Raw genomic sequence first — 22,712 nt, 5'->3', positions numbered from 1 at the left:
ATACCGATTAGAACCGTAATACGCTAATGGTTTGGCGAGTGAGCGGACAGAAATAAACCCATGAGCATAATCAGTGTCATTTACCTCCTGCTCCCAAAGACTGAAACTGACACTTTATTTTCTTTAAATCAACTTCCCTTTATTGAAATTAGGTTTCCATGTGTCCCCAGCAAATGTGACCTAAACATAAACTTTGCCTGCTGAGATCATTTAAAATTGAATAATTATTTAATAATTATAATAATAATAATAATTTGTGTACACTGCTTTCATAACTGAAATGAACTGAAATATTTGAAGTTGAATTAACTAACTAAATAAATAGTTAAAACAGTTTTAATGTATACACCAGTGTTATTGAGATGCTATTATAATATTATTATGTTTTTTTTTTCATTTTAATATTAATTAACATTTTAGTAAATTGTCTTTTTTGTCATTTTATTCGTTTTTTAAAAATATGTCTATAGTTATTTTAGTATATCAAGTTCAATGAAAAATAGAAATGTTGATTTAACTAGCTGAAATAAAATTGAATAGAAGGGGTGTGGTCATAATCTCATGAATATTTAATTATGATGTCCTGGGCAAGATATTGACTAATTAGAACAGTTAATAGTTGTTGCTGATAATTAATGACGGATATAGCTTTGCTTACAGTTCTGTTTGATGCAGTTTTGAGTTATTATGCTTTTTTATTTCAGATCATCATGATTGAGATGTTATGCTAAAATGCTTTTTTATTTGCAGTATCATGTATATACTCATTTTGTTAAGAATTGTCTTTTCACAATGGTTTTATAAGCACAATCAGGCATCAGAAGGGTGAATCCAGTGCAGAGGCTGAGGGTGAGCTGGTTTGTGTCACAGAACAAATGTTTTAATGCTTTTTATCAGATCAGGCCACTTAAGGCCAGAAAGCCGGTCGATGGTCCACTCTGACGAAAAGGTAATGTCATTAGCTCATGCTGTGATTGGCAGATGCAGCCAGAGTGAGGTATCCTGGGACTGATCGACTGCCTCGGCACTACTGTGATGCTGAGATTCATAAAATCACTCATTTATTTATTAAATATTGATATTGACTGATGCCCTTTCCTGGAGATGATTGTGTTTTCATTTGCCTTTATTTAAAAGTTTTAAAGCAGTCCAGCAAAACACGTTGCTGTGTCAAACTGGAATGATAGATGTTTGTTTTGGTCTAGTAACAGACAGTTTTAAGGTTCAGCCCTTTTTCAGAGTTGGAAGCCACATGATCAATAGCTCTAACCAGGACAGAAGCCTCAACCGCTAATGAATACAGGCTGAGCCATGCATTTCCATTCAGACTCTGAAACAGGAGCATGAACAACTGCTTCAAAAACTGCAAATCTTCCACCTTGTATTTTTAATAAGATGCTGGCCACCTTCCTAAGGGAAAATATGGATGAAATAATGGTTCTTTTTACTTTGGAAAAAAAAAAATATATATATATTTCTAATCTTTATGTAATTTTTCAGAATGATGTTTTTTTGAGAGAGGATTGATTTGGTAATGTCACTGGCAGTTTGTAGGCAAGAAAATGCCCTTTTTAAACCATTAACAATTTTTGTAAACCTATCAGATATGTTTTATTTATTTGTATGTTTGCACCTGTCTGGATTTCCCACATTGAACTATTTAAAATAAAAGAGGTTTATACTGTCATAAATCAAAAATTTATTGACATGTAAAGAGGACAGTCATGCTGGATTATGTGTGTAGGGTTCAAAGGTCATCACCCGTGGTAGTTTGGTTGTAAGGTCACAGAATGGTTATAAATGGCTTTTATAGATCTTACATCAGAGGGTCATAATAGGCCTCTAATAATGGTTTATTCTATATTATTATAATTCCCTGTGGTTTTCAGTATAGCTTCAAACAGTATGCAATTACAATCAGATTTTTAGCATGAAATCACAATAGAAACACATACAATGGGATACAAGAACACAATGGAAACTGATCCTCCCTCCTGAGTGTCAAATGATGGATTGTTCCTTTACTCGGCACCTCAGTGATTTTAATGACTGGATCCAGAGAGCTGATCACAGCATTTCAGAGCTTACTGGCTTTATATTAACAAAGTGAAACATTACTCACCACGTTTCTGCAGCCCTTGGCCAGAAAATGCTGACTTGTGTACAAAAACAGTAATTTAATTAAATGTGGCTTTGGGTGGTATATCATAGCAATGGGTGTCATATATTGAAACTATTTCTTGCAAACATTTGCAAAGGTCCTTGTTTTACTTTTACTGAAAGCTCAGTTTGTATGGGTTGCTGAGACAAGACAGGTGGACTGAGATGTGTTCATCGCCTCTTTTCATGGTATGTAGGTCATTCTCACAAAGGCCAACTTGCCAGTCCTGGCACCAGTAAAATACAGTGTACTTGGTCCAGAAGCCATTTGTCCTACTTTTAACATTTTACTAAACATTTATTTATTCATGATATTGTTTAAAGCAGTGGTTCTCAACCCTTTTGTCTTCAAGTCCCCCCACAACAACATTAGAAAGCGTCTAAACCTTTCCTGTTGTTTGAAATTTTCTGGATAAGGATTGACTAAAAAATATTTTTACTCCATTTCTACATGTATATTTTATCCCATTTTAAGAGTTACAATTTTATGCCATTTTCAGAGTCCCATATCCGATATTTTATGCCAATTTCCATGAGTTTCCCAGGTGTAGAAACCATACTTTTTTAAAAATCCATTTTTTTCTGTGGAAATACTGGTCCTTTAATGAAAAACAACAACAACAACAAACAAACAAAAAACAGCTGTTGATTTTTAATTATTTGAACTTATTTAATGCTTGTTTTGTCTTACTGTAGATCATTTAAAATCTTTTTTTCAGGACCACTTGTAAGTTTGCTGAGGCTCTCTGGTTGAGAATCCCCGGGTGTAAGACATGATTTTAGACAGATACATTAAGCTTTGTAACATAAAATAATATTAACTGGGTATAATTGCTTATAAAAGCACATACACAGATGGCCTGGTTAGTTAAACTTTTGGTTAGTCTGAACAAGATCACTTTGGTTTTAGTTTAGAAAAAAAAATACAATAAATGCAATAACTATTTGTTAGAGACAGTAAGCTGACAATGAACACTGCCATATAAATACTGTTTTCAAGACATAGATCATGGATAAATACAGTAAAGTGCAAAAAACTGTGTGACTAACAATCCTGTTTAACCATTTAAATCTACTCTGAATGCACACACACATTCACGTTCTTATGTTTCTCCCAGTAGTGACATTCTTCAGGAAAACTCGACAGAGCAAAGCTGTCCTTGTGACGACTGATGGCATGAACCAGAAACCCAGCTAACTGCTTCTCCAGAAGCTCCACAACAGCTTTGGCGTCTCCCTTTCTCGCAGGGCCTTCCATCGTCTGTTTTACGCTCTCGTTGGGCACAGGCTGAGGGTTGCTGCTGAACGAGATCACCAGGTTGGTTTCGTTTCCTTGAGATACTTCAAAATAATTCTGTCCAGCCACGCACTGAAAGTTTTGTCCAGCTCTCAAGTTGCTAATTTTGCCCAAGTTACTAATGGCTCTGATGGACCAGCTCACCCAGTCGTACTTCTTCACCAGGAAGTCCAGCAGTTCCTGAGCCGTTTCCTGAAGGTTCCCATCTTCTTTCTCCTTCACAAGCCTCTTGATGTCCAGTTCAGCTTGCTCTGGAAACGAATCCACACATTTCTGTATCGTTTCCTTCATTTTCATCTCAATTTCTTGGATCTTCGTGCTCCACTCTTGAATCTTCTCCTGCTCTGATTCCTCACCCTGAGTAAGGAAACAATATCCCAGCAGAGTGATGATTCCCAAGCAGAGCAGCTCCTTCAGCCTGACGCAGAAGTCTTCCAGGACCCTTCTGTTTCTGGCCTCGTATTGTTCCACAACATCCAGGATTGGCTCCCCAAACATGCTGTTCCCCATCACGGCATCATAAAGCATGTAGAGATTCTTCTCTCCTCTTGTTTTGGGAAAATGCTGCAAGAACAAGCGTTTTCTGATCTCTTTGTACTCAGGTTTGGCCTCCAGAATGTCTATGTATTTTCTAAACTGGCTGCATATATTTTCCTCCACGGTGAAGAACTGAGAATCCAAACGTCCCTTTTTAATCTCACAGTTGATGTCCTCTATTTGAGATGAGAGGACATCCAATTTGCTCCTCACAACTAGAAACTGATCTTTGACATATGTGACCTCCTTGCTTTCCACGTTGTCCAAGACCAGCCTCAAAACTGGTGCAGAAGCTTCAAAAAGAGGACACAGCTCCCCAACAGTGCTGGCTAGCACCTCTGCTCCTCTCTCAAACATCTCCATTACGGCTTCAATGGCCTCCTTCTTCTGGGCTACAACCCGCTCTAATGGACTGGACATTTCTAAAAACAAACAATAATAATAATAATAATAAGATGCCTTAGTTTCTTGTAGTATTAAAATCAAAAATCACTTTACTCAATGGGTCAATTAAAGCTGCATAATATGAAATAAAAGTTGAAAAAGCAATTCAGTTGCTCAGAGGTTGTTCCTTCATAATCTCAGAATACTTTTTGCTTAAGAAAACTGAACGTCTCCATATGTTCTGTCTTCTCATTGTTGAGACTGAAGTTGTAAATAAATAATAATAAAAAACAATCAGAAAAGAAAATACAGGTGTGCGAGACAAAAAAGCTGAAGTGCATGCGATCTGATTTATTATAATAATATTTTTGATGTAAATAGCCTATGTAAGCCAATGTCATTATAAAACCTAAGTGATTACACGTGTTTCCATCACAGCCGAATGAAGCTGTCTTCACGTTGCTAATTTTACACGATAGCCAAGTGTGCCATCAGCATTTTCTTCCATTTTAAATTTGCATGCATGTTAATGAGAAAAATCGTGTTAAACCAAGTCCAGGCACATCTGAAATCTCTAAATAATCACATTCAGTACAGAAATAAAACGACTTGAGCTTAAAATCGTGTTGCGTAGATATGGCACCACTGAATGAGCCATCTTCTGTTCCGTAAAGGACACACCTCGAAAAGCGTTTTAAAGCGCAGTCTCCCTCTAAAGTGTCCTACATGTCCATCACAGCAATTTAACCCAGCAGAACATATTTCAAACAGGTTTCTCACGTCTAGCAGGTTGAAGAGCTGCTGTCCGGATTACCTGTCCGAAATGTAGGTTTCCCTCAGGTATTAGCTCGAGGAGGATATTTGTGATGATCTGATTCTGAGTGAGTCTGAAATGAACAGAGAAGCAGCGCGCGCGCACGCGCGACATAGAGGGAGTTGCGCGCTCTGAGAATGCGTTTTTGGTTTGGAAAGCCTTTGGCAATGGCCGGATAAATGTCTCATTTTTGACGTGCTTGGCTACACCTTGCGTTTTATTCATAATATGACAACAGACAGAAGTGTTCTGAACTGTATTTAGACAGAAATACCGCGTTGTGTTTGTTCATCAAGAAGAAAATTGCGCGCAATGCGTAACATGGAGCAGCTCCAGTGGATCACAAGAAACATGCGCAGCTATTTTCCACACAGGGATGGCAGGTATTTTACCCAATCCTAATGTATTTAAGTGCTTAATGAGTTTTATATTGTATTATGTTAGATTATATCAAAATAACAAATTATATGGCACCTTCATCCAGGGCCAAATCTTATTAATAGCTATTCTGTGCTTAATCTTCTTTTCTCTGAGCGTGTGCTGATGAAGGAGGGTCCAAATACATATATTATGAAATCATACGCGAATAAAAAGAAAGAGAAAAAAACGAAATCACATGCAACGTTGTTACGCATATATGCAAATCAAGTGGTGGATGTACATTTATTTTCTAACAATGCACAAATAAGCGTTTGAAAATAAGTCAGATAAGTCAGCGTGACCTTGTGTCTGAATGCGTCATGGACGGCTGACACAGCTGAACATGATGACTTATGCCCATGAGGCTCAGCAGAGGTGTTTGGATTTTAATGTTTTCAGCCTTATACCCTCCTGTTTAGTACGAAAGAAATTACTAATGAAAATATTATACCGGCCCATTATTTTACATCATATTCTGATTCTCATTATTTTATTGATGAGATCAGGGATGTTCATACATGGCAAAGTTGATATATTTCAGTTACTATAAAGTTTTGAGTCTAAAGTCTAATTCCCCCTCTTTTAATCACATAAACCCTCTTATATGAGGACATTTTTGTCAATTCTGTCACAATAATAATTTAATCAACATAATAAAACCAAACTGACAAATAGCCTACATTCAGCTGACCTGAAAGTGTATTTTTTTGTATAAACTGCTATAGGTTATCTATCTAGCTATTCCTCCCAATTCATTAATTACTCTAACCTTTTCCTCAAGTAAAATGCTAAACCATTGCTGTGTTCTTTTCCCTTTTGGCTCTTTCTTTATTTTTCTTGTGGACCATAACTCCTTCAGAAAAGCCTTAACATTTCTTTCTTTTTTTTTCTTTCAGAATCGTGTCCATATGATTGCCTCTCAGACTTGACATTAGAGTCTTTGCAAACGTTTCTGGCTGATGACGTGAAATGACGCAGAACAAGACTGAAGATCTGTCTTCAAAGGGTAAAGTAAAGCTTATTAATATTTAGGCTATGCTCTCTTAAATGAAATAGAAGTGTTTAATACAACAGGAAAATAAGGATAAAGTAATAATGTCTCGTCGTTTTTGACTTTCATTAAAAGTAAAAAAAAAAAAATCTAACAACACAATTTTTATTTTAGCATAGGCCTAGTAGATGTTTTACCAGGGTCTAATTTTTAAGAGGTTTTAAAATTAACTTAGGCTATGTCTGCTTTATTTGACGCATAGGAAAAAAAATACACAAAATTAATGAAATACTTTTAAAAATGCAATATAATATAATAGGCTCATATTACATACTGTTTTTACATATATTAAAACTAGTAGGTGCTATTCACACAATATGTATTAAGCAGTAACAGTATGCTTGTATTCATATTTTTAGGTCTAAATGCTAAGCTCAATTTATGGTCTTTTACTGCCATCTAGTGGCAGAAGAACATCTAACAAGAAAAGTCCCTACTGCTGCTGTAATTGGTTTACATCAACAATGTGTAAGCCTTTTGCGTATATTTATAATATAAATATATATTTAAATTAAAGCTTATATATATATATGTATGTACATATATATATATATATAATATATATATATATATATATATATATATATATATATATATATATATATATATACAGTACAGACCAAAAGTTTGGAAACATTACTATTTTTAATGTTTTTGAAAGAAGTTTCTTCTGCTCATCAAGCCTGCATTTATTTGATCAAAAATACAGAAAAAAACAGTAATATTGTGAAATATTATTTCAACTTAAAATAATAGTTTTCTATTTGAATACACTTAAAAAAAATAATTTATTCCTGTGATGCAAAGCTGAATTTTCAGCATCATTACTCCAGCCTTCAGTGTCACATGTAACATCCAGTCTATCACATGATCATTTAGAAATCATTCTAATATTCTGATTTATTATGAGTGTTGGAAACAGTTCTGCTGTCTAATATATTTGATGAATAAAAGGTTAAAAAGAACTGCATTTATTCAAAATAAATAAAAAAAATTCTAATAATATATATTCTAATAATATATTTTCTTTACTTTCACTTTTTATCAATTTAACACATCCTTGCTGAATAAAAGTATTGATTTTATTTAAAAAAAAAAGAAAGAAAAAAAATTACTGACCCCAAATTACTGACCAGTAGTGTATATTGTTATTACAAAATATTTATATTTTAAAAACATAGCTTCTTTTTATTTTTTTTTATTTTTTTTACTTTTTATTCATCAAAGTATCCTAAAAAGTATCACGTTCTGAAAAAAAATATTAAGCAGCAGAACTGTTTCCAACTTTGATAATGAATCATCATATTAGAATGATTTCTAAAGGATCATGTGATAATGATCCTAAAAATTCAGCTTTGCATCACTGAAATAAATGATAATTTAAAGTATAATAAATTTAAAAACAATTATTTTAATTGTAATAATATATCACAATATTACATTGTTTTCCTTTATTTTTGATCAAATAAATGCAGGCTTGATGAGCAGAAGAAACTTCTTTCAAAAACATTAAAAATAGTAATGTTTCCAAACTTTTGGTCTGTACTGTATATATATATATATATATATATATATATATATATATATATACACACACACACACACAGATAAATAGATATGGTTAAATTACTGATTAATTGTATTAAATATACAGTATATAATGAGTTTTAGTGTAAGTCTGTAAGTCAAAACCACTTGTAATAGTTATTTTCATTCCTTGTGTCTTTATTGAAAAATGTAACAATGTTGTACAGCGTTATAAGTACATTGGCATTCCAAAGAGTTAAAAAAAAAAAAGTAATTTAATAATGATTAGGAAGGTATAGTGTTCCAATCCATGAGACATTCAAAAAGCACACAAACACATCATTTAGTTACATTTATGTATATTGCAGTGCTTCATGGATAAACGAATGTGAAACAAACACGATTATCTAGATGAAGTTCAGTCATGTCAGACTAAACATGTAGCACTGTACATCAAGTATTATCTTTTAATTTATGCAAAACAAAAGGGCCAAAGGAATGCAAAAAATAACCTTCAGTTTAGATTTCACCTCTCATATTAAAATATACGCTCTGATAATCTGTTCTATTGGCATTAAAAAAAAAATTTAAGACACACAGGATACAATTAAATGCACACTAAAATCTGTAACTAATGTGCCAAAAAGCTGCATAAACATGAACATTTCAGAGAGAAATTTCAATCTTAGTATGCACAGATAGTAAATTGTATGCTCTTTATTTTGCAACATTTATGGATAGATAGATAGATAGATAGATAGATAGATAGATAGATAGATAGATAGATTATATTTTATAGATTATATTTTATAACTGTATATACTTTGTATTTATTCAGGAAACAAGTTGTTCATCATGTAGTCTTGAAGCTTTTAAAACAATTTCCAAGATGACACTGCTTACGAATGCTTATAATATTTATATAACCACAACCAGCATTCTGTAGATTAGTGTGAAATATCTTTGTCATGTAGTGTTAAACTGGTGCAAGGCATGAAGAAATGTGATTGTGTGATTAAAAATACAAACAAAAAACAACTAGATTAGAGGAAATGATTGTGTACACTTCAGCATGACCTGCGATCATCAGGAAGATACTACTGCAGGTTGATGAAATCTATTAGAGTAAGAGAAAACAGGCAAAGCACGAAGACAATAAAGAGCGTGGTTGTGCAGAAAGGTTTCCCGATCACTTGCATCTCCTCAGCACCTCCTGCATTTTCTCCTGCACGTTCCTCATATTCTCTTCCCACTCTTCGTTTCGGGATTCCAGATCATCCCCCAGGATGCCGTAGTAGCCCATCAGAGCGATGAAACCGATGCAGAACAGGTACGCGAGTCGAGTGCAGAGGTTTTCCATGACGCGCTGGTCACCCTGTGAATGCTTCATGTAGACGTCTAGGATGGGCTGGCTGAAGAGTTTGCGCTTCCCCATCACGCCTTCGTAAAGCGTGTACATGTTCTGGTCATCTTTATCATTGATGAAACTCTCTACGAAATCATCCTTCTTGCGTTGCACTTGCTCAGGTTTGGCCTCCACGATCTCCATGAATTTGCGGAACTGATTGCGAATGTTTTCTTCTACCTCGTGGTACTGTTTGTCCACCGTTTCCTTCCGGATTTGCAGCAGGGCTTGACGGTTCTGCTGTGAGATTTCGTCCAGGGCTCGATTCACGCTGCCAAACTCACGTCTGAGTTTCTGAATGTCTTCATCGTCCACGTGGTGCAGCACCACCCGGATGAGAGAACCAGCCACGCCGAAGATGGGATTGACCACCGCTGCTGCAGATGAGATGGTGGCCACACATTCCAGAACCTTCACTAGACCCCTCTTCAGCTTCTCTGGGTCATCAAATATCTCATGGTCAGCCATTGTGTCCGGAGGAAGATTGTAGGACAGTCTTATCGTTTAGTTCACCTGAAGAAGGAAACAGATCACAATCTTAAAGTTAAACAGAATTTCCTTGAAAAATACTTATGGTTAACTAAAACGGAAACTAAATCTAAAACCATAAAAAAAAAAAAAAAAAAAAAAAAAAAATTGGTTACTTGAAATAAAATAGACGTTAACTGAAATATAATAATAATAATAATAATAATAATAATAATAATAATAATAATAATAATAATATATACACTACCAGTCAAAAGTTTGGGATCAGTAGAGCTTGTAATGTTTTTTAAATAAGTCTCTTCTGTTCAAGGCTGCATTTATTTGATCAAAAATACAGAAAAAAAACAGTAATCTTGCAAAATGTTATTACAATATAAAATAATGGTTTCTACTTTAATATCCTTTAAAATATCATTTATTTATGTGATGCAAAGCTGAATTTTCATTAGCCATTACTCCAGTATAAAAGTGTCACATGATCCTTAAGAAATCTTTCTAATATGTTGATTTATTATTAGAATTATCAATGTTGGGAACAGTTGCCAAATATGTTTTTGGAACCTGTGATACTTTTTTCAGGATTCTTTGATGAATAAAAAGGTAAAAAAGAACAACATTTTTTAAAATATAAATATTTTCTAACAATATAAATCTTTGCTATAACTTCTTAACAATTCAACACATCCTTGCTGAAAAAAAGTTTTAATTTCTTTCAAAAAAAAAAAGAATAAAATTTTACTGACCCCAAACTTTTGAACTGTAGTGTATTTTGTTAGAAAAGGTTTCTATTTTAAATAAATGCTCTTCTTTTTATTCATCAAAGTATCCTGAAAAAGAGTATCACAGGTTCCAAAAAAATAACCACTCAAGACAACAATATATCCAGCACTGATAATAAATGTATATATACAATGTATATATATAATATTAGCAGGTTCTTATTTTAATTTAGTTTAACTTGGTGTATTAAAATAACTAAAATCTGAAATAAAATGAATAAAAACTATACAGACAAATATAAAAATACTACAAATTACAAAACACAAAATGACTAAAACTTTAATAAAAATGGATTTGAAAACCAAAATTATAAAAATAAAAACTTCAAAATATTAATAAAACTAATATTAATAAAATATTAATAATAAAAAAAAAACTATAATAGTATCTCTATACTAAGATAAGAGTTCAATACAGGTTAAGCTCAATCAGCATTTCTGGCATATTCTTGATTATCACACGAATAATTTTGTTCCTTGTTTAGAAATAAAAAGGAAAAAATGAGGTTACAGTAAAGCACTTATAATGAGGAGTGTTTATTTGATTTGTAAATCTGGTGAAGTCATGTTTTTTTTTTAAATTTTTAGGCATTTTGTTGTCATGATGACTAAGTTGTAAAATAATAGATATAACTTTACACAAAAAAGGTAGTAAGTGATTTTTCACACTAAAATCATGCTAACATGCATGTTGTTAAGGCTACACTTGAGAAACAGTGAGTATAAATGTTTAAGGATTGGCCTCATTCACTTCCAGTCTATAACCCAGAAAGAAAGAACTGGAAATCGTAATCAGCTTTATGCCAGAAATGCTGCTGACTGAGCTAATCTAGTACTGAAGCTGGAATATTTGTTTATATGTATTTTTCAGATGAGATTGACCAACCACAGCATTCTGCCTCTGAAATATTGACAAGTCTGCATTTAATGCAAATCAATGCAATTTCCATATTCACCTGCATTCTACAGTCTTTAGTGTGTTCACATCATGAATTGACTTGGCAGAAATCACATTGGGTCATATAAAATGACAAATAAAAAGACTTACTGCCATGATACAAGAGGAAAAAAATAATTTCATTTATTGTTCAAAGAATCAGAGATATTTCACAAAACATAAGCAAACAATTATATAATAATTCATAACATGTAACTCACATCAAAGGCTCATATGATATTGGATTTGTTTTACAATATATTCAGTCACAGTAATGACCAAAACATGCTTAATAACATGCGATATACAGTGTTAAGAAATTTGCCCTACTTTAGTATTGCATTGAAAAGTCCATTGGCAAGCAGGAAAAGATTCACCCAATTTACACCCCACATGATTTATTTAAACTTCCTAATTCAAGATTACTTACGACCCTTAAGCTTTCAGCAAATTAAATGGATTGTCTCAGCAATCGTTCAATGCAATGTTTCCACTTCAGTATTCCTCAATGCATTGGTCCAGAACTTCTTGCATCTTGTCTTGAATTTCAATGACCCTCTTGGCCCATTTGACTCTCACTTCATCCTCGTCATCTTCACTGACGGCGTAGTAGGCCATCAGTGTCATCAGACCGATGTAGAACAGGTGGGCGATGTGAGAGCAGCGTGCTTCCATCACCTTTTTGTTTTTTTGGCAGTTCTCCAGGTAAACCTGCAGGATGTTCTTCCCAAACAGAGCGCCACTCGACACTCCGCGGTAATACGTATCTAAGCTCAGATCCATCTGATCATTCTCGTAGATCTTCACAAACTCCTCCATGTGATTATTTGAGTTCTCAGGGTGCAGTTTTACTTTTTCAACCATAGTGTTGAAAGCGTTGTACTGATGCTTGATGACTTCCTCGTGTTTACCATAAGTCTCATTGATTTCTTCAATGCGGATCTGCCGCAGGGTCTGCTTGTTCTTCTCTGAGATGGTTTCCAGCTTTTCACGGATCTGTTTTAAGTCCTTGTCCGGCTCTTGTTCCTTCTTATCCACGAGGCCTTTCTTGACCACCCCGACCACTGAAGTCACAATCCCAAAGAGAGGATTTATGCTGGAGGCAAAGGAGGAGATTTTCTCCACATGGCACAGCACTTTGGCCGCAGTCACTATGATCTGCTGTTTTTCTGCCATAGATGGGTCTGATTCTTGGACTTTGGTTTTTCTAGGCTTTCAGTCTTGGCTGATTCTGAAATGAAAAGATGACATGTTCTTAATGAATCTTACGAAAACGACACAGACCATAATAACACTCAAACACTTCTGTCCTGAACAGCATTGAAGTTTGAAACTTGCATGCTTCCTTTGGCATTTGATTTTAGTTATACACCAAAAAATGTCTTTGAAACAATGTTCATTTAGAAATTGCTAGTAAAATTACACAAATAATTACAAAGAAATGGCAAGTAACATTAAACATGAAATTTTGAAGTTGAATGACTGAAATCTTATTGAAACATACTGTATTCCATAATCTTTATTCACTTTGAAAAAATAATGTTTTACAAGTCTTTTTGGAAAAAATAATCAAATTTGCTCTGAAAGCTGTAGCCTTCAGCATTGTGTGTAGACATTATAGAGAGGGCAATTCCACAATTTGCTATTTTTGACTTGCAGTGTCAAAAGAGAAATGCATTGTGGAATGTAAACTTTCATTTCATTCAGTACTGAATTATAAAAAAGTTCAGCAATTCAAAATGGAATATTTTAATTAATATTTGTGTGCATTTTGTATTTTTTTTTATACATATTAGAGTATCATGCTGTTAGCTCAGCAACATACTAACTTCAATTTCTATTGGAATCAAATGTAAGTCAAGTCTCTTGGGTAGCCTATGTAGAGTGTCCCAAATCAGTCACTCATGAGGTTAAGTGACCGTTAGATTCTACCTTAAAAGACAGCTGTAGGTTTTCTAATAGGACTATATTTTCTCTTTCTTAGACTGTAAAAGGTTGCTGTCCAGTTCTGAATCTGTGGTGTCCTGAGCCGTAGTATTCAACTGTATCTTTTTTTCCTAATAGGTCACTAAAATATGAACTTTCCTACTAGGGACAAAGTTATATACTGTAAAACATCTTAACCTATAAACAGAACAGCATTTCATTTTATTTACAGATTTTTGTGTTTTCAGAATGGAAGTTCACAGGAAGTACTGACTCAAATTCCGACAATATGACGGATTATTTAATAGTAAATAAAAAACAGTTTGCTCAAGAAAACAAACCGAACTAGTAATTCTACAACTAAAACAATGCAGTTGATAATCACGTTGGGCTTGACATATCTATTAAACCACATGGCATAATGAATGATGTCATACTTTTGGTTTTACCCAAGTTTTCCTTGCTATAAATGAAAATAATTCCTAAATGCAACAGTTTCTTCTATAACATTCAGTTTATCTTTGCTGGTTTGGTAAAATAGGTTTCTAGGCTGAATGAATGATGGCTTGTTAACAGGCTAACACAATTAGCTCAAGAGGGTTAGACGAACAGCAATGTTCAGTTACATGTAACAGCATAAATATTCTCAATCGAGAGGCAGAAGAATGTTCTAAGTTACGGATCTTACCTGTAAATGTGTCTGTAGCTGCTCAGTTCCTAATGGTGCTGCTGCTGTTTTTATACAAGCAGCCACCATTTCACTGTCTGGTCTGAGAAACAGCCCCTCCTCTCTTTGTCATATAAGGGTAGGGTGTGGGAGTGACTCATACCAAAGCAATGCTGATTGGTTTAAAAGAGGGGAAAAAAAGTACGCAGCCTTTCCACAATCCCCTTTCTGAAGAACACACACACACACACACTCTGCATGGAAAATGGCTGCAATGCGTTCTGCCAAGTTCTTCTTTTCACTCGTAAACAAGAATGAATGACTAGGGGGTGCAGATGAGTAAATTAGAAAACATTTAGTTTGTCTGTTAAAAAAAAAAGAGGAAATTGTGATTTTGACTAGTCTAATATTAATACATGAGTCAAACAATATAGTATGTGTAAAAACTGTTTATAGATATCAGATACCAGATATCAATCACACCGTGTATAGATTGTAAAACTATTCTTTCAGTCAATTAAATCCAACAATTACATACGATTTTATTCATTCCACTCGTGCTTCATGAATGAGGCAGTGATAGTGTGTAAAAATGTAGGAAACAGGTTTGTCTTGTGGCTTTTCTGGTTAAGTGAGAAAAACCCACAAAAGCATAAACAAAAGATAAACCTACTGTAAAAAAAAAAAAAAAAAAAGAGGCTGTCGGGTAACTGTGCATGTCAGCTGTCATTAGAACAGCTGTAAGAGAGTCAAGTTCATGACAGATGCGTGGTGTGAGCTGGGCTTTGTGTGGGTTCGTTTTGTAAATAGAGTGCCGGCAGATTTCATTCAACAGTTAATAAAATGATGTGCATTGTAAGGAGGAAAAGTTCACGTTTTCACTTTTGTTTAACAGAGAATGAGCGTCTTCTCTAACCAGTTAAGACAGGAAGATGAGTTCTTACGTTGCAGTGAGATACTGGACGTCCCAAATGAAGATCTTGTTTTCTTTTCTTTCCAAGTTCCTGGCAGAACAGAGGGAAAAAAGGAAAGAACTTTTAGTGAAGATGTTTAGCAAAGCATATTTAAAGTCTTGGGTCAGTTATCTGCTGAAATTCTAAGAATGATTAGGGAGAATCTTGTTAGTATCAGTTAGTGTTATCAGATGTTTCACACATGCTATAATTTTCCAGAGAAGGTGTGAATTTTTTTTTGTTTTTGTTTTTTTGTAGTGCCTTACTGCGAAACTCTGTTAGGTTTAAACAGTGACACGTCAACAAATTATCAGTGTTTTTTATGTCAAAGTACATTATGGCCTATTGAATTATATGACTTTTCATCTGAATATTATAGCATAATTAGAAGCTACCCAGTATGGCATCAAAAATATATTAGTAATATGGAAACTGGAAGCCCCATTAAAAAAAAAAAAATAGTGACAAAGTGAAAGAGTTCTACTGATACTGAAAAACATTTACTGGAAAATATATTTTGTGACATGTAAAAACACAAAATACAGGATGGGTCAGTGAAAATGGCAAGAATATTGCAAGGACAAAAAAATCTGTGCTCCGCTTTTAAAATATAGTGTCAACAGGTTATCAAAGTTTTTCACATCACTTCATGGCTCAGCAAAAAGATATGACTTTTCTAAAGCCTATATTATGGCATTACAACTCTGCAGAAGCATAAACAGTTATAAAATGCAATTTTTTTTTTTTTTAATTTGGAAGTGAAAATGTCAAGTGTTCACACGGCAAGTGAATATCTAAACTACAACTTCTTAAAGCAGTGAAATATAGTGACACATCCACATGTTATCAATGTTTTTTTAATGCCAAAGTACATTATGGCTCAATAAATAATATGACTTCACAGGAATATTATGGCATGATTCTACAGAAGTATGGCTATACTACAGTAGCTATAAACATATAAGATATTTTATGTTAAAACTTAAAAAAAACACTTTTTTTAACAGGCCAGAATTGAGCTGAATGAAGCTTTGTGAAATTCATGACTTGTGATGTGATAGCTATAATGCAGCTGCCTTTAAGTTTAAAACTCGAACTGTTGGCTATGATGGGATTGTATTGAGAGCTTGGAGGAACCCAATTATAAATAAGCAACATATAAGCAACTTCATAAGCAAAAGTAAAAGGGTTGCAACTGTAAATGAGAGAATTCTTGCACATTTACTGTTATCATTTTCCCATTAGAGACACAGACCCTTGTTCCCGATCCATCCAGAGGGGGCAGCAATTTACATTTTCAGATTTCTGATAAAAACGGCAGAGAGTGACAAAGTGAAAGGGTGTCACCACTGACTCTGATGCCCTCAAGAGGACTAAAATTTAACCCTTTAAATGCTGTATGGTTTTAGGATATGAATATCAAAGTTGCATCTACATCCTCTATTCTTCTATTGACTCAGGATTTAACCCTTTTTTGTTTATCTGTATGCCTTATGTAAAACAATATGATTAAAGAATGATTAGGTTCATTTATATTATTAAATTACTTAGCCTACTTATTTAAATATAATACAACTTCCCTCCATTTTCAACAGGAAAAAGACATATAAAATCAAAAGAGGAATCCTTATTGATTAATATGATCATAACTGAAAGGGTTAATAGGTCATCTGCATCAACACTAGTCTAACAGCAAAATGTGGTTATAGTTTTATAGTCTATATAGTTTTACATGGATGGATAAATAATCAAAATCAGTGCTTCGCTTTAACTTGTCCATATCAAAACTTAAACGAGGGCCTTCTGAAGTGACTAATCAGAGACTACTATGCACTTAACACATCCCATACTCTATGCTTAGCTAGAAAAACAGTTCAGTTAGAGTGTTTACAATCTGCATTCACTTAGTTCAGACCTGAATCTGATTTCCTAAACATTCGCTTAAGTCAGCAATACTAACCATAACTTTAATTATTAATTACTTAACAGTAAAGAGGATTATTTTTCCTGCAGTTTTATTTGAAAACAGTTTTATATGCTTAATTACAGTGATAACCAACACAGAGTGTCGAGTGAATCAGGAAGTAACCCGTCCCAACAGCATTCACTACTCTGAGGAGCGGCCATCTTTAAAGCTCTCTAACAATTCACTCAGAGAAGCTAATTTGTCAAAATAATCTCGCAAAATCACATAAATACGCAACAATATATATGATTTACATGCTTATAGCACATTTAAGCGTGTTTTATTTATCAGGGACCATCATTAACATGTTTCCTCTCTTTCTTTTATGCAGCATTGCCTGCATGTCAAGTTGGCCACTTCCCTTGGACAGGCAGCCAAGAGATCAAGACCCAACAATTACAGACCATCTTTATCAAGCCAAAGCACAAAAATACAACATCTTCCTGTGTTTTTCCAACCAATGTGAGTATTTTAAAGAGTCTGAAGCCCATTTGGAGTAGCTCACTTCAGCCAGCTGCTGTCTGCCCTGTTATAGCTCCCCCTAGCAGCTGCCTCCATATTTCCTTGTTCATGCTAACCATGAAATCTATTCTCACCCTATACAGACACCATTCCAAGACCTGTAAAAATCCATATACTGGCATGCATTAGGTCCAATGTACATCCCAATGAGCCCATCCATCCATTAGTGGCCTGGCAATTGGAAAACACAGCTCCTCTTACCTCTTAAGATTGCTACCTCCTCTCCAAAGTCCCAATCCCGACTGTACTTCTTCTTCCCAGCAAACACTGCAAAAGAGGCTCTTCCATTTTAGCTCAATATGGAGGGGTGTTCAAACTGGACTATACCATTTAAACTGGTGTACAGATGGCCCTGGGGCCTCAAAAATGGCCCTTTGGCCACCATATAATGCAAGTCTCCACTTGCTCCATTGCAGAGGCATATATGAACCCCTATTGACCAGCCCCCTCCTCAAGCCACAGATGACCTCCCCCAATGATATTCAAATATTTCAGGCTTCCAACAGTCAGATAGTCTATACAGAGAGCCGACTGTCACTTCTGGAGGCAGCTGAGGGCGCAGACAGGCTCTAAACAGGCCAGCTGCCAAGCTCTGTCATTGGGTACAACTGGTGCAAGCTATTCATGAGGGACTTTTTATTAAAATAAAGCTTTAAATAATTAATTAAAGGTTAGAATGAACCAAATGGATTAAAATAGGGGATTGAAATATGAGCCATCTATTGCATATGCTGGCACAGAGTTAAAAAGGACACCTTTCCAATGGTGTCAATATGTTTCCAAATAGGACACCTGTTCCTAGCATTTAAAAAAAAGCTGCAATGAGCCTTAAAAATAAATTTTAAGGTACATTGATCAACAGGTATATACGTATGGATTTGAGTCCAACCAGTGCTGATTCATTGTTTCATAACAATATGAAATGCCTCTTTATCATCATTTCCGATGGCAGACATTTCCAAGTCACTTTTCCTTTAAAGTCAACAAATATGCTTTAAAAAGAGCTGTTTAATTATCTCTTTAATGTATGAACCAGCATACTATAACAATAATCATCCAATGAAATGAGAAATTATAAACAGCCAGTTGAATTTCTGATCGTGCTTCATATCATGCTGTAACTTGCAAGTAATTTATGTTTGTTCTAGACATACTGACAGACAAAAGCAGGCCATTTTGTCTGCAAAATGGTGCAAACGCTGGATATGCATTTTAATTGTGATGGTTAGAATATTCTGACATCTCAAAATATAATGTCTGCTAAAACTAAAAATAACTCCCGTAGAAGTCAACATTTGTCTGAGTGCACAGAGGTGTGAAGTCACAGGATGAGTATGTAAGGTCACAGCTGTTTCAAAGAAGTCATCAGGGTTTTCAAAGACACATTTTTAGACCTGTAACAAGCTTTTGTTTTTATTTTTTTTTGTCTGTAATTTAATTTTTTGCTCTGTCTGGCTCACATTTCTTATATTTGCATATTTATCTGATAATTAATGTAGTTTAGAAATTTTGAATGTCAAATAGCCTACAAAGACTGCTATAGTTTTTACCCAGTAGGGAGGTTTGTATTTTAAATATATTTTGTGCATACATCATTTGTAAGCATGAATTTACTGCTTTAAAATCGTTGTTCATCTGAACATTTATTCATAATGTTAAACATATATAAGACACTGCAATTCAAAAGAGCCAATAAAACACAGTGTAGTCATCCTCTCAATTTAATCAAATTAAGTCTACACAGTCTCGTGTTGTAGGCTACGTTCTTTTGTGAGTCCAGAAGTACACAGGTAAGTCTTACAACCCTCCAAATCAGCTCATACATTATTTATTTATTCATTCATTTTTTACATGTAGATGAAAACCTTGCGTGATATATAAAACAAAAGCACCTGTAAATTAAGATGGTGGTGGTCCTACAGGCTAGCAATTTTACCCCGTTCCTGATTTTTAACTGGGTAAACTGGGGTTGTTACAACAATCATCGGTGCAGTAGCGGTGTATACTTTAGCTTTAAGCATGCTTAGAAACTAAACGGAACGAACTAATAAAAACGCTTAACGGCGATGCGCAAAAACTGAAGGAAAAATGTCAGGCGCAGCAAACCAGAGAGCGCGGGTATGATGTTTTGATAAAACAGAAATTATTGGGAACATTTACAATGCATTGAGTCATTTAAACATTTAAAATGCGCATAGTATCAGAGCGAACACTATCCAACACACCAGTGTAGTATTATTTTCAGACAGGCATCCGTTAACGGCCCCGACGCCACGCGTTGTTATCCCAAACAACAATAGTGCAGCATCACGAGCCACGGCCTGGGAAGCAGCTAACTGATCTAATGCGAAACATCGCGAAATCGTCTGTAAATGTTTGCTTGATTATTGAGTCTGATATGACGCCAAGAATCAAGACAACATATAAAGGTATGATAAAAACATAAATATCAAACCGAGACTCACAGACTGGCTTAATGTTCATGGGTTGCTTTCAGAGATTTCTCGTTCGCCAGTAGGTTTACTTTTGATGAACGTCAGGCCTAATATACATATAGCCTATGTGTACCTACTTAACCATATTCATTTTTATATAATGAACTGGGTGCATTTGTATAATAAAAAAACTGAGGTCAGACATTAATTAAATCTTACACATAAATGCAATAGCTAAACTTACCTGTAAGTCCAGGCAAGCATGTTGATTTAAAAGAGTCTTGCATGAAAGATTGTTTTACTATTTTACGGCTTATGTCTGAAATGAAGAGTAAAAAAAAAGTTTATGGCCATACAATACAGTTTTTTTTTTTTTTTTTTTTTTGTAAGTTTCTTCTTATTACAAAACCTGCAGTAATACAGTTATTGTAATAATTGTAATATTGCCTATTGGCAATAATCTGTCAGATTACCAGATGAACAAGATATAAGTGTTCATTAACAGTCCCAGAGGGTGATAGCAAGATATTAAAGTTTCTTAAAATGTTTTTCTGTTAAGTATCAAGTCTAAGAATTTATTAATGCTTTATATTGATTTAAAATAAAAAACATTTTGAAAGCTCCTGACTGAAACAACGCCTTTTCTACCACATAATGTTGTTAATAAAGCCAAACCCTGGATAAGCTTATATTCAACACCAGATTATAGTAGTAATCACAGAGCTGTGTAACACTTTCAATATTATAATGCTGAGATAAAATACATTTTTTATAATACATATTATGACACTTGAAATACTGAGCTGTGAAATGCCAAATAAAGCCTGTTCCACCTTATGTGCTGTTATTGTCTTTGCCTATATTGCATGTGTCTAAGTTACTCTGCTTGTGATTACACAGTATAACCACACTGATATGAAAATTGCATAAAAATTGCCACATTATCCCACATATAGTGTGTGTTACTGTTGATTCCTGTTCATTAAAACCCGGAGTAATAATATGTTTTTCTAGTGTTTAAAAAAAAAGAAAAAAAAAGTAGCCTATATATCCAACTTTTCATGACTGCACTAAACAGAAATGGAAAAAGATGAGGGAACATTTGATTGCTCATGATATGACCCATTCAGTGCTTTGAGTCTAAATGTAATGAACATTATTCAAATAGAGTAGAGAGGCTATGAAGACTTCTTCAGCACACACTCATACAGTATAACAATACATTTCAGGCATGTGACAGAAATGGAAAATTCCTTGACGGATCATGGGAGTTCTGTCTGTGGGTTAGGCACTGTCCATGGTGCTGTAGGATTTCTGTGACGTCCATCTTTTTCTTTTAGATTTTTGTAAGTAGAGATACAGGGCAGATCATGTAGTTAGTCTTTCCTTATATTTGTTAGATTACATAACATTTAAGTTACAGTTTGATTATTTTATCCTAACACATGCTTCTAGAGTCACTGAGAAATAAAATGAACCAGCATGCAGTGAAAATCTATCTTTGTCAAGCACTTTAAAACATTCACAAGTGCAGAGTTCATGTAGCCTAGGCCTGTATATACACGTTTTACTGAATTTTCTGGCATTCTATTATGACATTATAACAATTACATGTTTGCACGGACAAAACATTCCCATGCCAATGCAACAATGGCAAAGTGAAGAACAAAACATCTTGAACTTAATCTTCAACGAACTTTAGTGAACAAAACAGCGCACACAGACTCTGATTTCTTGACGATGTTCATTTCAGATAATAGCAGGACGAGTTTTATTCTTGTAGCTTAAGATGAATTTTGATTTTTATGACGCTACTTAAGTTAGCATTCTTCTTCTTCGTGTTCTTTCATAAATCTTAAACTTCGTCTTCAAGTTTCGTCCTCTATTTCTCCAAGACCTGAAAGAGAAGGGGAAAAAAAATTAAGTGAATAAATCCAATAGCAAACAGGTTCTAAAAGTGTTTTCATTTTATGAATGCGCCAACTTTTCATGTTCTGTAAATGAACGCGGTTTTAGTCTAGCAGGTCACGTGCTCTGTGTTTATAAACAGCTCTAAATCGTTTCATATGTCGCTTCATAAGCAGCAGTATTCAAACAAATAGCCTGAATCTTATAATTCTATGTTTCGCCGTTTCTATGGCGTATATAACTTCTCTTCCGTTGATCAGAGGCATTAGGGAAGTGTTGCGTTTACATCACAGCGCCTCCCAATGGAGAACATTGTTCTGCTCGACCAGAAAGGATCACTTCTGTTTTAAAATAAATTAAAAGACACAGGAAAAAGGTTAAAGTTGATTTTATCTACGTCAAATGTAGATACACATTCAAACAGAGTGAGGTAAAAGAGTTTAAAAAAAAGATAGGAACATATCCTAAAAAGCATCTAAAAGTATCTAAAACCTCTTTAACCCTTAGTTACCAAAACTATCCTCTTTTAAGTAGG

General features: G+C 34.4%; 3 protein-coding genes and 1 long non-coding RNA gene across 8 annotated transcripts; 1 reads left to right on the top strand and 3 right to left on the bottom strand.

Annotated features, from left to right (window-relative positions):
* Window positions 1-2,149: 2,149 nt before the first annotated feature.
* On the bottom strand, window positions 2,150-5,326 carry LOC109094501 (protein rapunzel-like). Of its 3 annotated transcripts, none has more exons than XM_042773164.1 (2): window positions 5,159-5,266; window positions 2,150-4,416 (listed from the first exon to the last, which is right to left on the bottom strand). In XM_042773164.1, exon 2 carries the CDS (start codon window positions 4,412-4,414, stop codon window positions 3,233-3,235), a length of 1,182 nt encoding a protein of 393 aa, XP_042629098.1. In that variant the 5' UTR covers window positions 4,415-4,416; window positions 5,159-5,266; the 3' UTR covers window positions 2,150-3,232. The 3 variants fall into 3 exon arrangements, with proteins under 3 accessions (XP_042629098.1, XP_042629099.1, XP_042629096.1); XM_042773165.1 differs by having other exon boundaries at window positions 5,060-5,198; XM_042773162.1 differs by having other exon boundaries at window positions 2,151-4,416; window positions 5,193-5,326.
* On the top strand, window positions 5,153-21,106 carry LOC122148041. Of its 2 annotated transcripts, XR_006162034.1 has the most exons (4): window positions 5,153-5,575; window positions 6,509-6,618; window positions 17,644-17,774; window positions 17,918-21,106. It is a non-coding gene; the product is annotated as an uncharacterized LOC122148041 (long non-coding RNA). The 2 variants fall into 2 exon arrangements; XR_006162033.1 differs by having other exon boundaries at window positions 5,156-5,575; window positions 17,644-21,106.
* LOC122148040 (protein rapunzel) lies at window positions 8,368-20,373 on the bottom strand. Of its 2 annotated transcripts, none has more exons than XM_042773167.1 (3): window positions 20,300-20,373; window positions 15,338-15,397; window positions 8,368-10,108 (listed from the first exon to the last, which is right to left on the bottom strand). In XM_042773167.1, exon 3 carries the CDS (start codon window positions 10,061-10,063, stop codon window positions 9,380-9,382), a length of 684 nt encoding a protein of 227 aa, XP_042629101.1. In that variant the 5' UTR covers window positions 10,064-10,108; window positions 15,338-15,397; window positions 20,300-20,373; the 3' UTR covers window positions 8,368-9,379. The 2 variants fall into 2 exon arrangements, with proteins under 2 accessions (XP_042629101.1, XP_042629100.1); XM_042773166.1 differs by lacking the exon at window positions 20,300-20,373 and adding an exon at window positions 18,036-18,097.
* Window positions 11,920-15,331, bottom strand: LOC109105085 (protein rapunzel-like). Its single transcript, XM_042773168.1, has 2 exons — window positions 14,415-15,331; window positions 11,920-13,031 (listed from the first exon to the last, which is right to left on the bottom strand). Exon 2 carries the CDS (start codon window positions 12,974-12,976, stop codon window positions 12,296-12,298), a length of 681 nt encoding a protein of 226 aa, XP_042629102.1. The 5' UTR covers window positions 12,977-13,031; window positions 14,415-15,331; the 3' UTR covers window positions 11,920-12,295.
* Window positions 21,107-22,712: the final 1,606 nt, after the last annotated feature.

This window comes from Cyprinus carpio, chromosome A16 (assembly GCF_018340385.1).
Source record: "Cyprinus carpio isolate SPL01 chromosome A16, ASM1834038v1, whole genome shotgun sequence".
NCBI classification, from domain to species: Eukaryota; Metazoa; Chordata; class Actinopteri; order Cypriniformes; family Cyprinidae; genus Cyprinus; species Cyprinus carpio.
Note: the sequence above shows the minus strand (reverse complement) of the source record. Positions and strands in the feature narration are given on the sequence as shown.